The 15,704-nt window shown below is 44.4% G+C and overlaps 1 protein-coding gene across 1 annotated transcript in view; it reads right to left on the bottom strand.

Moving 5' to 3' along the window:
* Positions 1–340: 340 nt before the first annotated feature.
* Positions 341–15,704, bottom strand: part of LOC117363669 (sodium- and chloride-dependent betaine transporter-like) — a 108,424-nt gene continuing 93,060 nt past the window's right edge. Inside the window, exons 13-15 of the mRNA XM_033951775.1 lie at positions 13,531–13,631; positions 3,553–3,723; positions 341–1,718 (exon numbers count right to left, since the gene is read on the bottom strand). Of these exons, the coding sequence (XP_033807666.1) occupies positions 1,566–1,718; positions 3,553–3,723; positions 13,531–13,631 (425 nt within the window). The 3' untranslated portion in view covers positions 341–1,565. The remainder of the gene's footprint in view (positions 1,719–3,552; positions 3,724–13,530; positions 13,632–15,704) is intronic.

Raw genomic sequence — 15,704 nt, 5'->3', positions numbered from 1 at the left:
ACATTTGGATTTTAAGTCCATGAAAATCTTTCTGTTTATTTTTGAAGAAAAGCCTCAATAACCAAATTTTGTCAATTGAAAGAGCTACAGTAAATATCAATGTAGAAGGTGTTACTATATCTTTGTCCGACATTTCAAAAATCTCTGAAATATTCAACATTGCTTGGTCAGTTTTTTTCTGTAATTGAGGTCCATTTTATTCAGCAAATAGTATACTTGAGAAATTGGGGGCAATGATTCTTCTGGGACTTGTAAGATTTCTACCAGGTATCTCCTAAGCATTTTCCTAGGAGTTACCATTGTCAGTCTAGGAAAATTAATGTCTCAAGTTATTATTTCGTGAGTTATTCTCAAGTGTTTCTAATTTCCTTCTGAGATTTACATTATCCTTAACTAGGGCCTCTTGCAAATGTTTAGACCCTAGTAAATTTTGATCAAGCCTTTGAATAGGGGTTTTTAAAACAGTCAGATCTTCCTTTAATTCCTTGAGCTCCTTGGTATGTTGAATCAGTTTATTTTCAATGTATTGGAAATTGGGGCTAATAGTTTTAGCAAAATTAGCCACTAAGTCCCAAAGGGACTCAAGAGTCACCTGAGTGGGCTTCTCCCATATAGGAAATTTTTGTTGAGGGTAGAAATGCCCATTCTCCAAGAAATTCCCCTGGTTTTGCTCCGTCTGGTTTGCTCCTCCTCCGGTTGTCAAACAAGCCCCAGGTTTTTCAGCAGAGACACCCTGAACTGGGATTTCTGCCTCCATGCTCTCTATGGTAGTGGAAACTGCCTCAGGGGAAAGGACCGCCCCCAACTCCGGGGTTACCTCACCCCTTGGAGAACTGGCAATCTGGGGCTGCGGGGGTAGTGCACGGACATCTGGGCTGAGGGTGGTATCTGGCCCAAGAGGTGCAGCCCCGGTGCCCTCCGTGGACCAACTTCAGACATCGGAGTCGTGACTCCCTGCATCCGCTGCAGCAGCTCTTCGATACTGCCAAGAGTGGGCACTATAGAGCGCTGCGAGGCGCCAGCAGCGCTGCTGCCTCTCCTCTTCAGCATAACAGAAGAAATTCAGCCACACAAGCCTCTGAATCAGGAAAAAAAAGTTGTAGAGCAGAGCGGGTAGGAACATACTTCTCAGCAAGTCTTAGCAGCAGCCATCTTGGATCCCGTTGTCTCAGTTATTGATATTAACAATTGTCTATGTAGATGAGCAAAGTTGTAGGTTTCGAATCTGAGGTGAATGCATTTGAGATATTCAAGATAAGTATAGAGCTGATGGGCTGATGGGCCGCCGTGGGAGCGGACCGCTGGGCGTGATGGACCTCTGGTCTGACCCAGTGGAGGCAACTTCTTATGTTCTTATAGCTCTATTGTAGGAACTCAGGGAGTGAATTTCAGATATTGCTTTTGTAGATTATGGTTTCAGATATGGCTTGAAGCTCTTCATGAGTGATAGAATTTCATGAGTGAATTTCCAAAATGTGGAAGATGAAATATCTCCAGAAATTTTTTCTTCAGTTGTTTAAGACATAGAGGGTAGGACTGTTTTTAGATGTGAAAACACCTCATTATTAGGTAACGGTAATGAAGTATGGTGTAGTATTGAGTTCTGGAAGATTCATATCTGGGTGCACAGTGTCCTCCATTGAATATGGAGGTGGCTGGTGGCGGTTCTTCATTGGCTGCGGAAGATCATCTGATGGAGTAGTGATTTTACGCATCCTCTGTGGAAAAACAGGCAACAACATTTATGGTAATTGAACCACTGTTGGTTTGGAGCATAATTTTCAAATGAATCTAGCCATCTCTTCTAGAATTAGATGGCTAAATATGACAGACAAATGATTCCCACAAAGTGCAGATATACTCTTTGCCACATACTAGGAATCCCTGAGAGCATATAGGGAGAAAACTACCAATGCACACTGAATATTCATACATGCATACATACATTCATACATGTGTAGGTTCCGTTACCCACTTCTGTCTCCAGACAGTAGGAGAGATGTGGGTGCTTCTATGTTTGTGCAATTTTACTAAATTTTCAGAGAGAAAGAAACTGGTTAGTTCCTTTCTGAAGATTCTTTGAAGTTACAAGGATACCTGCCTATCTTGACACTAGATAGTCAAGGCCAGCCCAACCATTAGGCAAAACTAGATGGTTGCCTAGAATAGCAGCTTCTTGGGCGCAGCAAAGAACAACTATACTCAAAGCATAACAATAGCCACATAAATTCACTGAAAAATCAGAACATGTTTTAACCTGTATTTTTTAATAGGACTTTTGTGTGATGATCATGATTGTTCAGTTTAAGTATCAAAATCTTGAAGGGGGGGCTATAGGGTAGGATCCTAAAAGTTAATTGGGGAGGGGGGAAGGTTCAAGTTCACCTAAAGTACCCACTACCTGGCTCTATAGATAGTTCAATGATAGTTACAAAGCAATAATAATACAAGCCAACAAAAAAAATTTGGGGGGGAATCATCTGACAACACAGCACATTTTTCTAAATCAGTTTCTCATGCTGATTTCAAATCTGTTATTAGGTTTTTTTTCAGTCACATAAACGTTTAAAGTTATGACTAGTGTTAGTTTATAGCATTTAGGGTTATAATAATTGCAGCATCAACTTAAAGAAATGTTGCAGTATCTTCGGTCCAAAATCAAATAAGCACACAGCATAGCATAATTATACTGGACTGTGTCACTTAGCAATATTTCTTCAAAAATGCTTACAAGTATGATTTCTTTTTGTGAGTTGTGTCTGGATTGTCACGGCACAACATCCAGCAGTAGTCGGCCATCATACTCTCATTCCAGAAACCTTGGTTAGGTGCACTGTTATAGAATATGCCCAACCCACACAAAACTTTTAGGCCTGTTTTTCATTGGCATACTCGTAAATGGTTGCGCCTGCGAGGGGGTGCTGGAAAATTCTCAGCCCAACCAACCAACTTTCTAAATTCTAAGCGTTATTTCACCACTGTAGCTGAAAAGAGTGTTATCTTATTTCATTAAGTGCCAATTTGCAGAATCAAAATTCTATGTTTTGACATTGTTTCAGATCATTGATGGAACCAACAAGTCTGCCCACTCAAGAACCCTCCCTCCTCGAGAATCCATTTTTTTAAGCATTCCTCTGGAGCGACCCCACCAGACGGTCCCATCGTCCCTTGAAGTCGAGCGTGGTACTGGCCTCAATTACCTGACGTGGAAGACCATTCCATCGATCAATTACCCTTTTGGTGAAGAAGTATTTCCTGGTGTCCCCATGAAATCTCCCCCCCCCTGAGTTTTAGCGGGTGCCCTCTTGTTGCCGTGGGACCCATAGGATAAAAGATTTCTTCCTCCACCTCAATGCGGCCCGTGACGTATTTGAATGTTTCTATCATGTCCCCCCTTTCTCTGCGCTCTTCGAGAGAATATAAGCGCAGCCTGTTCAGACGTTAGGATATGAGATGTCCTGATACAGCAGCTAGGACTCGGGCTCTATAATTCTTTTTGTGAGTTTCAGAATGAATTCTCCTCTATCTCTGCTCATTCATGTAGCCTCTTACCTCCATAAAGGATCCCTTGGTTACCAGAAAAATGTAGATTGCATAGATAGGAATGCAAATCATCGATGAGATTGCTAAAAGCCAGCCAATAGCATATCCCCATGGAGGGTACACATACCAGTCATTATACACTAAGGGGGTGTACTTGATCAATGTAAATAAGAAAATTGCCTGGGAAGAGAGAGAGAAAAAAAATCAGAATTAAATGAGGGCAAATGGCGCATCAGAAAAAGATCTAGGAGATAGCATGGATTATGACCATTTATTTTTTCTAGAGAGCACAAACTCATGGAACTAAATGCCCCACTTTACACATAACCTAATTAAAAAGACAACAAAAGTGATAAGGATGTTTGGACTCGTCTCACTTTTTATTTTCTGTATGGATTATGCCAGACATAAATGTACTGCTTATGAAATCATTCTTTTGCATCAATATTGACTTATTGTATGTACAACATACAACCTTGAAAAATTCTCCCCTGCCATAGAAGAAAAGGACCCTAGAAACATTGCTTGTTTAATGATCCCTGCTTATGCCTTAAAGCTCCTGTGTCCACCCCTAAGTACATCATGGACTATCTAAAAGTGGCATCCAGCAATGTGAAGGTTTGGTAGATATTTTGGAGTGTGTGCCAATGTACTATGTAAATGGCACAATTGGAATGAATGTATACGACTACTACTATTAATTATTTCTATAATGCTATCAGATGTACTCAGCACTGAAGAGAGTCACGAAGAAGACAGTCCTTGCTTGAAGGAGCTTACCAATCTAAACAAGACAAACAGGATACCATGGTTACAATTAAGGGGCATGGTTAATCTGCTGGCTAGGGTTATAGATTGAAGGCTATATAAAAAAGGTCGGCGACTGAGGAAATCCCTCCCTGCCGACTCGCTTTTTCCCTTGTAAAGTGCTCATTGCTCCATATGCAACCTAGCTAGAAGAAAAGTGCCAGTTAGTTGAAAAATACAGTAAAATACAGCAAATTTAAAGGGAAAACAACCCTTCAGACCGACACTACCTCAGGAATTTTTTTTTTTTCACAGAACTGGCACTCAAAGCAGTATGCCTTGCCTGAACTAGGGACATGGCTTACTGCTGAGGCACCTCTACAAAAATGTTGGGGAGGTGGAGGAAAAGGGGAGAGGGACCCAGCATGAGACCCACCGGGTGTAACACACCCATGGTTGGACGGACCCCAAAACAGGGCCCATCCAAGCTCAATCTGGCACAAAAATGGGCACCAGGGAGGTGAGAGGCTGATATGCACAGATGGGGAGAGATACCTTGAGGTGATAGTGTCTGAAGATCTAAAGGCGAAAAAACAGTGTGACAAGGCAGTGGCTGCTGCCGGAAGAATGCTAGATTGTATAAAGAGAGGCGTAGCCAGTAAAAGGAAGAAGATGTTGATGCCCCTGTACAGGTCGGTGAGGCCCCACTTGGAGTATTGTGTTCAGTTTTGGAGACTGTATCTGGTGAAGGACGTAAGAAGACTTGAAGCGGTCCAGAGGAGAGCGACGAAAATGATAGGAGGTTTGTGCCAGACAACGTATGAGGAGAGACAGGAAGCCTTGAATATGTATACCCTAGAGGAAAGGAGGGACAGGGGAGATATGATTCAGACGTTCAAATACTTGAAGGGTATTAATGTAGAACAAAATCTTTTCCAGAGAAAGGAAAATGGTAAAACAAGAGGACATAATTTGAGGTTCAGGGGTGGTAGATTCAAGAGCAATGTTAGGAAATTTTACTTTACGGAGAGGGTGGTGGATGCCTGGAATGCGCTCACGAGAGAGGTGTTGGAGAGGAAAATGGTGACGGAGTTCAAAGAAGCGTGGGATGAACACAGAAGATCTACAATCAGAAAATAATAATAAATATTGAACTAAGGTCAGTACTGGACAGACTTGCATGGTATGTGTTTGTATATGGCCTTTTGGTTGAGGATGGGCTGGGGAGGGCTTCAATGGCAGGGAGTGGGCTGGAGTGAGATTTGATGGAGACTTTGACAGTTGGAACCCAAGCACAGTACTGGATAGAGCTTTGGATTCTTGCCCAGAAATAGCTAAGAAGAAAAAATGTAAATTTAAAACATTTAAAATTGAATCAGGTTGGGCAGACTGGATGGACCATTCGGGTCTTTATCTGCCGTCATCTACTATGTTACTATGTAAACAAATTCCAATAGCCCTACCAAGGGAGATAGGTACAGCTCACTCACATCTGCTGGAGACTGAAAGAAGACTGATAAGAATAGGGAAAGGCACCTATTATGTACTATTCCACAGTTTTATTTCCGTCTCCACCTGCTGGTCATGATGAGATATAACCCGCTTGTAAGATTAACCTATGCCGGTCTGGAGAGTTGCTAAAGAATAAGGATTAAGGAATTACTTATGATAGGAATGATAAAACAGACAAGGGTACTGAATAAACAAATAGCAGTTAGGAGTTAAAAGTAGCCTCAAAAAGGTGAGGTCTCTAGTCTAAATTTAAATGCAGCCAGAGATGAAGCTTGATGTAATGATTCAGGAAGTCTATTCCAGGCATATGGTGCAACAAATAAAAAGGAATGGAGTTTGGAGCTGGCAGTGAAGGAGAAGGGTACAGATAAGAGAGATGTACCTGATAAACAGAGTTCACAAGGAGGAATGTAGGGTGAGATAAGAGTGGAGATATACTGAGGAGCTGCAGAATGAATGCATTTGTAAGTCAATAAGAAGAGTTTGAATGGAATGTGGAAATGAAGCCAATAATGTAACTTAAAGAGAGGGCTAATATGAGCATAGCGACACTGGCAGAATATAATTTGGATTGAACGGATTGAAGGGGGAGAGAGGTTAGTGGGAGACCTGTGGGAAGCAAATTAGAGTAGTCTAAGTTTGAGGTGATAAGAGGTTGGATAAGGTTTTGGGTAGTATGCTCAGAAAGAAAGGGACGCATTTCAGTGATAGTATAGAGAAAGAAATGACAGGTTTTAGCAATCTGTTGGATATGTGCAGTAAAAGAGAGAGAAGAGTCAAAGATGACCCCAAAATTTTGAGCTGATGAGATAGGAAGAATGAGAGTGTTATCTACAGAAATAGAGAATGGGAGAAGAGGAGAGGTGGGTTTAGGGAGAAAGATAAGAAGCTCAGTCTTGGCCATGCTTAGTTTCAAATGGCGGTGAGACATCCAGCAACAATGCCAGACAGGCAAGCTGAGACATGGGTCTGGATTCCAGCTGAAATGTTTGGTATGAAGAAGTAGATTTTCAGAGTCATCAGCATAAATATGATATTGAAAACCATGTGAGGAGATCAGAGCACCAAGGGATTAAGTATAGATGGAGATAAAAAGAGTTCCCAAGACAGAGCCCTGAAGAATACCAACTGATAGTGGGATAGCATTGGAGGAGGATCCACTAGATCACTGTTCTTCAACTGCCGGTCCGCGGACCGATGCCAGTCTGCAGGAAATTTCTGCCAGTTTGTGCAGGGCCGGCACGATTAAGGTGACCATAGGTCCCGTTTTCAGACCTCCTGTCCCGTTGTCCCCACACACAGTTTTGGGACGCCGAAATGTCCCGTTTTTAGGGACAGCGTCCCGAAGCTGTACTCGGGGACAACAGGACAGGCGATCATTTCCTGTCCCTACCTGCCACGAAAAAAACAAAAAAAGCCTCCCTCCTTCCTTTCCCCAGTCTGCTGCTATCTTACCGCCCTGCTGCTGCTAAAGTCGACAGGAAGTCTTCTTTCCGACGTCAATTCTGACATTGGAGAGGACATTCTGGGTCAGCCAATCACTGCCTGGCTTGCCCAGAGCGTCCTCTCCTACGTCAGAATTGACGTCAGAAAGAAGACTTCGTGTCGGCTTTAGCAGTAGCAGCAGCAGGGCAGTAAGAAAGCAGCAGACCGGGGAAAGGAAGGAGGGAGGCTTTTTTTGTTTATTTTGCGTGGCAGGAAGGGAAGGACGTAGACAGGCAGGCTTTGGGGGTGGGGGTGGGACAAAGTCTGGAAGGCAGTGAGAGGGACAAAGGAAGGAGGCACTGGGGGAACTAAAGACATGGGAAGGATGCACTGGGGGCACTAAGAACATGGGAAGGGGCACTAAGGACATAGGAAGGAGGCACCGGGGGCACTAAGGACATAGGAAGGAAAGACGGAGGGACAGTGGCGTACCTAGCATATGTGACACCCGGGGCCCATCATTTTTTGGCACCCCCCCCCATCTGTACAAAAACATGATTTTTAGTAACAAGCCACATGTCACACATGAGTACCTAGGAAAAGGCAGCATCTTACATACTGCAGTGAGCAGTACAACATCAATACACTCATTGTAAAACTAAACAAGCCAGACTAGTACAGATCAATCCTACACCGTCAATCCTAACAGAAAACCATGTCTTTCGAACACACAGAACACAGAAAACACCTTCGCCTAGTATGGAATATGTCATCACAAACTAACCCCTCCCCCTTTTACAAAACTGTAGTGTAGATTTTAGCCACAGTGGTAACAGCTCTGACGCTCATAGAATTCTGAGCATCAGAGCTGCTACCACCATGGCTGGCGATAAAAAATGCTCCACAGTTTTGTAAAAGGGGGAATAAAATAGAAATATATAGACAAAGGTTAAATTGAACCAGCAAGAAGCTGGACTCTGCATACAATGCAACACCACAGAAACAGTGACATATGTCTCCTAAAGCAATAAATAAATAGAAAATTTTTGTTCTACCTTTGTCTTCTTTGGTTTCTGGTTTCCTCATCTTCTTGTTAATCTCTTCCTTCCATCCACTGTCCCTCTTCTCTCTGCATCTTCCATTTGCTCTGTTACTGTGCCTCTCCCTTTCTCACTCCTTCCAAATTGGTCTGGCACTCATCTTCTTCCCTCCGCTCCTCCCATAGTCTGGCATCTTTGTCTTCTTCCCTGCCAGCATCTTTTCCCAACTCTCTCTTTCCCATTTCCCTTCAGCGTCTTCTCCCCACGCTCTCTTCCCCATTTTCCTGCAGCATCTTCTCCCCATTCTTTGTTCCTCATTTCCCTTAAGCATCTTCTCCCCACTCTCTGTTCCCCATTTCCATTCAGCATCTTCTTCCCACTCTGTCTTCCCCATGTGCTTTCAGCGTCCTTCTCCCCCCTCTGTCTTCCCCATGTGCTTTCAGAGACCTTCTCCCCCCTCTGTTTTACCCTGTTTTCCTCTCCACCCCACCTTTTCTTCCTTTCTCCCTCCCTGCCCCTTACCTTCATGGTGCTTTCTCCCCCCACCCCGGCCCGGACAACAGGTCCGGTCCGACAAACCTCCCTGCCCTGTGGCCAGCGATGTCTAAACTGCCTTCTTACAGCAGCCGGAGCGTTGTAGTTGCATATGGCTGCTGTAAAGGTCGTCTTTGATGCAACTTCCGGTTGCATCAGAGATGACCTTTACGGCAGAAACATGCAACTTCAACGCTCTAGCTCAGGGGTGCCCACACTTTTTGGGCTTGCGAGCTACATTTAAAATGACCAAGTCAAAATGATCTATCAACAATAAAAAATTTTTAAAAAACACAAAGCACACTGTACGCTGAGAAAATGTTAATTATCATTCCTTTTCTGGGGTTTTTTCATAGAGGTCAAGGCAGATGACTCTATGCACTGTCACCTCAGTAACAACCATACAAAAATAGACAAATAAAACCTTAATAACAAGATTTTAGTATCTAAAAACTCTTTATAAAGTTGCCTGAACTATGTAACATCATTTTTAAAGGTTGGAATCTTTGTATTGTCAGAGAATCAATTTGATTCACAATCCTTTGGTTTTCATTTCAATTTATTGGCAATTTATAATGTTTTAATGATTTCATTCATGCGCCGAATACACACATACTTTTCTCTGTCGCCGCACTCTTTGACCAAAAGATTTGTAAGCCTGCAACCATGTCAAGGTAGACTCTTTCAGCAGCTCCCCTCCCTCCCCCTTACCTTTGTGGCCAAGTCAAAATGATCTACCAACAATAAAATTTTAAAAACACAAAGCACGCTGTACGCAGAGAAAATGTTAATTATCATTTATATTCCGCGGGTTTTCAAAGAGGTCAAGGCAGATGACTTTATGCAATGTCACCTCAGTAACAACTATACAAAAATAGACAAATATTCCCCCTCCCTTTTTACTAAACCGCGATAGTGTTTTTAGCGCAGGGACCTGCGCTGAATGCCCCACGCTGCTCTTGAAGCTCATAGGCTCCCTGCGCTAAAAAATGTTATTGCGGTTTAGTAAAAGGGGGCCATAGTGCAAAATATAGACAGCATATATAAATTCTCAAAACGGATACATTTTGATCACTAAATTGAAAATAAAATCATTTTCCTACCTTTGGTAATTTCATCAGTCTCTGGTTGCACTTTATTCTTCTGACTGTGCATCCAATATTTCTTCCGTTTTTTCAGCCTCCTGTATGCTTTCTCTCCTCCAGACCTCATTCCCTCCCCAAACTTTTTCTTTGTTTCACCCTACCCCCTTCTTTCTTTTTCTCTCTCTCCATACCCCCTTTCATTCTGTATGTCTGTCTTTCTCTCTCTCCGTGCCCCATTTTTCTTTGTTTCACCCAGCCCTCTTTCTTTTTTTTTTTTTTTGGCTCCCTGTCCCCCCCCTTTCTTTCTTTCTCCTTGCCCTCCCCTATGCCACCACCATTGGGAAAATGCTGCCACCGCCACTGGGGAATAGGCTGCCACTGCCGCTATTGGGAACAGGCTGGCACCGAGTTCGCCCTGCTTCTCTTCCCCACGGGGCCGACCAACTCTCAACATCAGAGGACGTTCTGGGCCAGCCAGGCAGCAATTGGCTGGCCCAGAATGTCCTCTCCAACATCAGAATTGACGCGGGTGGCGAGAATTGGTCGGCCCCACAGGGAAAAGCAGGGAGAACTTGGCACCGGCCTGTTCCCAATGGCGGCGGTGGCACTCAAGTGGCTAAAGAGACGCAGTTTGCCAGCCTAGGGAGAACACTGGAGGGTGGCCAGCTGTGCACCCCCTTGGGGCGTAAAACTGGGGCAGACCGCCCCCACCCCCACCTTGGTATGCCACTGTCTGTATCTCACTCCCTCCCTATGACCAAAAATTCTCCTTTCTTCTATTCCCCGTGTACACAACCATCTCTTTCCCTCCCTTCCTCTCTCCCAAGTCCTTGCCTTCTGTATCCAAAAACACATTCCCTCCCCCACCTCAGCATCTCTTTCCCTCCCTTCCTCTCTCCCAAGTCCATGCCTTGTGTCCAAAAACACATTCCCTTCCCCACCTCAGCATCTATTTCCCTCCCTTCCTCTCTCCCAAGTCCATGCCTTGTGTCCAAAAACCCATTCCCTCCCGCATTTCAGCATCTCTTTCCCTCCCTTCCTCTCTCCCAAGTTCATGCCTTGTGTCCAAAAACCCATTCCCTCCCCCACCTCAGCATCTCTTTCCCTCCCTTCCTCTCTCCCAAGTCCATGCCTTCTGTGTGCAAAAACCCATTCCCTCCCCCACCTCAGCATCTCTTTCCCTCCCTTCCTCTCTCCCAAGTCCATGCCTTCTGTGTGCAAAAAATCATTCCCTCCCCCACCTCAGCATCTCTTTCCCTCCCTTCCTCTCTCCCAAGTCCATGCCTTGTGTCCAAAAACCCATTCCCTCCCCCACCTCAGCATCTATTTCCCTCCCTTCCTCTCTCCCAAGTCCATGCCTTCTGTGTGCAAAAACCCATTCCCTCCCCCACCTCAGCATCTCTTTCCCTCCCTTCCTCTCTCCCAAGTCCATGCCTTCTGTGTGCAAAAAATCATTCCCTCCCCCACCTCAGCATCTCTTTCCCTCCCTTCCTCTCTCCCAAGTCCATGCCTTCTGTGTGCAAAAAACCATTCCCTCCCCCACCTCAGCATCTCTTTCCCTCCCTTCCTCTCTCCCAAGTCCATGCCTTCTGTGTGCAAAAAATCATTCCCTCCCCCACCTCAGCATCTCTTTCCCTCCCTTCCTCTCTCCCAAGTCCATGCTTTCTGTGTGCAAAAAACCATTCCCTCCCCCACCTCAGCATCTCTTTCCCTCCCTTCCTCTCTCCCAAGTCCATGCCTTCTGTGTGCAAAAACCCATTCCCTCCCCCACCTCAGCATTTCTTTCCCTCCCTTCCTTTCTCCCAAGTTCATGCCTTGTGTCCAAAACGCACTCCCTCCCCCTTTTGTGTTCCCCGTTTGTCTCCCAGCCCATCTTAGCAACTTTCTCAGCAAAATGTAGCTCGAGCCGCGTAGGCTTGTCTTCTATTTCCTGCCTGTCCCGCCGCGCACACATAGCCGATCGGAAATCTTCCCCGACTTCAGTGCTGATGTCGGAGGGCGGGCTTTGCTTAAGCCCTCCCTCCGATGTCAGCGCTGACGTCGGGGAAGATTTCCGATCGGCTGTGTGAGCGGCAGGGCAGTCGAGTTATATTTAACCCCGCGGGTCCCCCATCGTCCCCGTTCAGCTCTCTCTCCTGTGCACCCCCTGGTAGTACTGCCCTGATGGCGGCCCTGCGCGTGCCAGCTGCAAGGCCTTCACGTGCCACAGTTGGCACGCGTGCCATAGGTTCGTCATCGCTGTGCTAGGGGCTTTGCTGCTCTGTGGTTCCTCATTTCCTGATCAGTTCTGGCTTCCTTTTGTTTTTTTTTCAGTGATACATTTGTTTGCCCTTCTAAAGCCGCCGCCACCCCAAGCTCGTCTTCCCTGCTTCGGGCCGACCAGCATTCCTCTCCCCGACGTCAATTCTGCCGTCGGAGAGGAAGTTCCGCCCAGCTAGGCAGCGATTGCCTGGCCCAAACTTCCTCTCCGATGGCAGAATTGACGTCGGGGAGAGGCAGGCTGATTGGGCCGGTAGAGTTTTCCGGACCTGGCCGGCTGTGCACCCCCCCTAAGGCTGTACCCAGGGCGGACCTCCCCCCCCTTGGTACGCCACTGGGGAGGGAATAGAAAGGGACAATTCTTGGGCCTGAGTGCAGAAAGAAAGAAATGAAAGAAAAGATACACAGACAGAAGGAAACGCAACCAGAGACTCATGATATCACCAGACAACAAAGGTAGGAAAAGTGATTTTATTTTCAATTTAGTGATCAAAACGTGTCAGTTTTGAGAATTTATATCTGCTGTCTATATTTTGCACTATATTTGTCTATTTTTCTATAGTTATTGAGGTGACCGAGCTCTCGGAGATGGGGCGGAAACGGGGTTTTTAAATTATAGTCCTAGTAGTTTGCCGGTCCACAAAAGAATTCTTTTATTTCTGCCAGTCCACGGGTGTAAAAAGGTTGAAAAACACTGCACTAGATCGTACACTAAAAGTGCAATGAGTGAAATAAGAAGAAAACCAAGAAAGAACAAAGCCCTGAAATTGAGAAGCAGGTGGTGATCAACAGTGTCAAAAGCAGTTGGTAGATTGAGAATGATGAGGATAGAATAAAGGTCTTTGGATCTGGCCAGGACCAGGTCACAAGATACTTTAGCAAGGTCTTTTTCAGTTAAATGTAGAGGGTAAAAGCCATATTGAAGTGGATCAAGAATAGATTGAGATGAAAGAAAGTCAAGACAATGGCAGTGAACAGCACTTTCAAGTAACTTGGATAAGAAAGGGAGAAGGGAGGTGGGCAATAGTTGGAGGGCCAGATAAGGCTCAATGAAGGTTTTTTGTTTTAGACCTTATAGCTTCTCTTTTCTCCTTTATCTTTGAACTTGGTTGAAGCCATGGTTGAGACCATAAGTCTTCATTTTGGATTTTTTCCCTTAATTTTAATAGACTTTCTAGTCTGGTCATTGCATCAATAACTGTGATACAGGAAGCCATGCACCAGGATGCCTTCTAGAATCCTGTGTCATAGGCTCTTAGACCAGTCATCATATCTTTCCTTCCACAATGACTCCCTCCCAAATTCACAAGGAGCAGTGAATGCAATTTTTCCTGCATCTCCAGCACTTGCTGAGTCAGAGTGCAACAGCAGATCTCTATACTTACTGTGCAACCAATAGGGGTGATAGCGATCCAACAATATTTCATCAAAGGCCATATTCTATAGCCAAACATATCTTCAATATTGTCATAGAAACGATTCACACCTTGAACATGACAAAAAAAGAGGACAGTCTTAAAATTAGTTCAAAAAGAGTACAGTCTTAAAATTACAGTCTTAAAATTAGTTCAAAAAGAATATTTATGTATCAAAATTTTGAATTTCACAAATCAAACTTTAAAACTTTATGCGAACTTAAAGAAACCACTGACAATAAAATAATTATGACAGATATACTAACAACCGATTTAACATTCACAATATGTATAAATGAATTTTTTAGAAAGTTGCTACATATGTGTATTTATTTATTAGAAGCCCATTCTGCTTCAAAGAGGGAATGTTCTATCTAAGCATGATTTGGGTAGGCCTAAAATATGGATCTCAAAGTCCCTCCTTGAGGGCCGCAATCCAGTCGGGTTTTCAGGATTTCCCCAATAAATATGCATTGAAAGCAGTGCATGCACATAGATCTCATGCATATTCATTGGGGAAATCCTGAAAACACGACTGGATTGCGGCCCTCAAGGAGGGACTTTGAGATCCCTGGCCTAAAACGTATACATGTATTTTCTATTTTGCAACAGAAATACATATTCTTTTAAAAAAAAGTTCCCTGTTGGTATTTACTCTTTCCTAACCATACAAAAGTACCAACTAAATGCTATTGTTGACCTGGGTTCCGAGGAGTACTTGAGGCAAGAATTATGCTTATATCCATGGTATTCAAAAGTACCTCAAACAGAAAAAAAGCATTTTGGAACTTGGTGCCTTAATTGTCTCCCCTTGGATATGCAGTTTTGTTTTCTGGTCTGTTCCCTCTATAGTACTATATAAATGGCCTCAATGTCAACCTGATGATTTGGAAGTATAACAAATGTTCACAATGCATACATAAATAAAAAGGATGCTGGCACTTACATGTGCAAATTGCAAAATCCACAGCTTACATATGTGTGACATTTACAAAAACAGAGTCTCAAAGGAAGCTGCCCTTTTCTTAATGTGTATTTTTGAATATATATTTTTTTGCTATTCTTCTTCCCCTCCTCCCACCAGTTTTCCCTGTGACATGTTACCTTAGGTTCCTTTGTATAGAAGGCAGCTTGCCGCCCCTCAAATAAAAGAGAGGTATGCCTATAACAAGGCAGGCAGGACCACCTACTGGTTACTCCTTTATGTAGAAAGTTAACTTAGACAACACATGAGAGCTTTGGAATATAAAGGCCTTTATTTTATTTGCACAACATAGATAAAAGGGGATCACAGGTTTGGCCATCTATCTAAGCCAGTGTCATCAGTATTGTTGTAGTCTATGGGCTAGATTCACTAAGCCCATCGATCGTGTTTGAGATCGTGTACCAATTCAATTTTCCTCCGCCCCGATTCACTAAACTCTCTGTCAATCAGTCTCCGATCCGCTCATGCAAAGTAGGAAGGACGCGATTCACAAAACAATTTCAGGACTTGGCTGCCCGATCAAAAAACAAGCGACTGCTGAGGACCAGTCGCTTGTGCAAACAACCTGCTCTCCGCCCCGATTCTGCTTTTCCTGCTCTCTGCCCCGATTCCATGATTTTAACCCGCAGTGCAGCCCCGCTTTCAACCCGTGGGTTAAAACCACGGGCTTGTGAAAGTTTCCAGCTCTAAAAAAAAAAAAAAAGTTTCCAGCTCTTCCTTTGAGGTGAGCATGCGCAGATCATTTACAGACAAAGAAGATGGTCTGCGCATGCTCAAGGATCGCCCTCCAGCAATCCGTGTGGTCGGTGGGGGGCATGCCTCTGATCGGACAGAATCGGGCAGGTTAGTGAATCTAGGCATATGTTCACTGCACTGTATTTTAGTTGGGAGTAAACATTCACCAGGATTCCATTAAGAGCCCACCTTGTCAAGCCAAGTTAAGCCCTATGTCTCCCTTTTGCATGGCTGAAAGGTCTGAGGTCTGATGTCTGTTGTGAGCTTACCAGGTCATCTATTTCTGCTACAACACTACCCCCAATAATCAGGGCTGGTTTTAGACATGTTGGGGCCCAGGCAGAGCAGGATTAATTCATCGAGGGCCCCTAGGCACACAAGTACACTGGGCCCCCTGCCCCGCCCCACTCCACCATGCGCCCAG

The sequence above is a fragment of the Geotrypetes seraphini genome, chromosome 7 (assembly GCF_902459505.1).
Source record: "Geotrypetes seraphini chromosome 7, aGeoSer1.1, whole genome shotgun sequence".
Taxonomy (NCBI): domain Eukaryota; kingdom Metazoa; phylum Chordata; class Amphibia; order Gymnophiona; family Dermophiidae; genus Geotrypetes; species Geotrypetes seraphini.
This window is presented reverse-complemented; position numbering and strand designations above follow the sequence as displayed.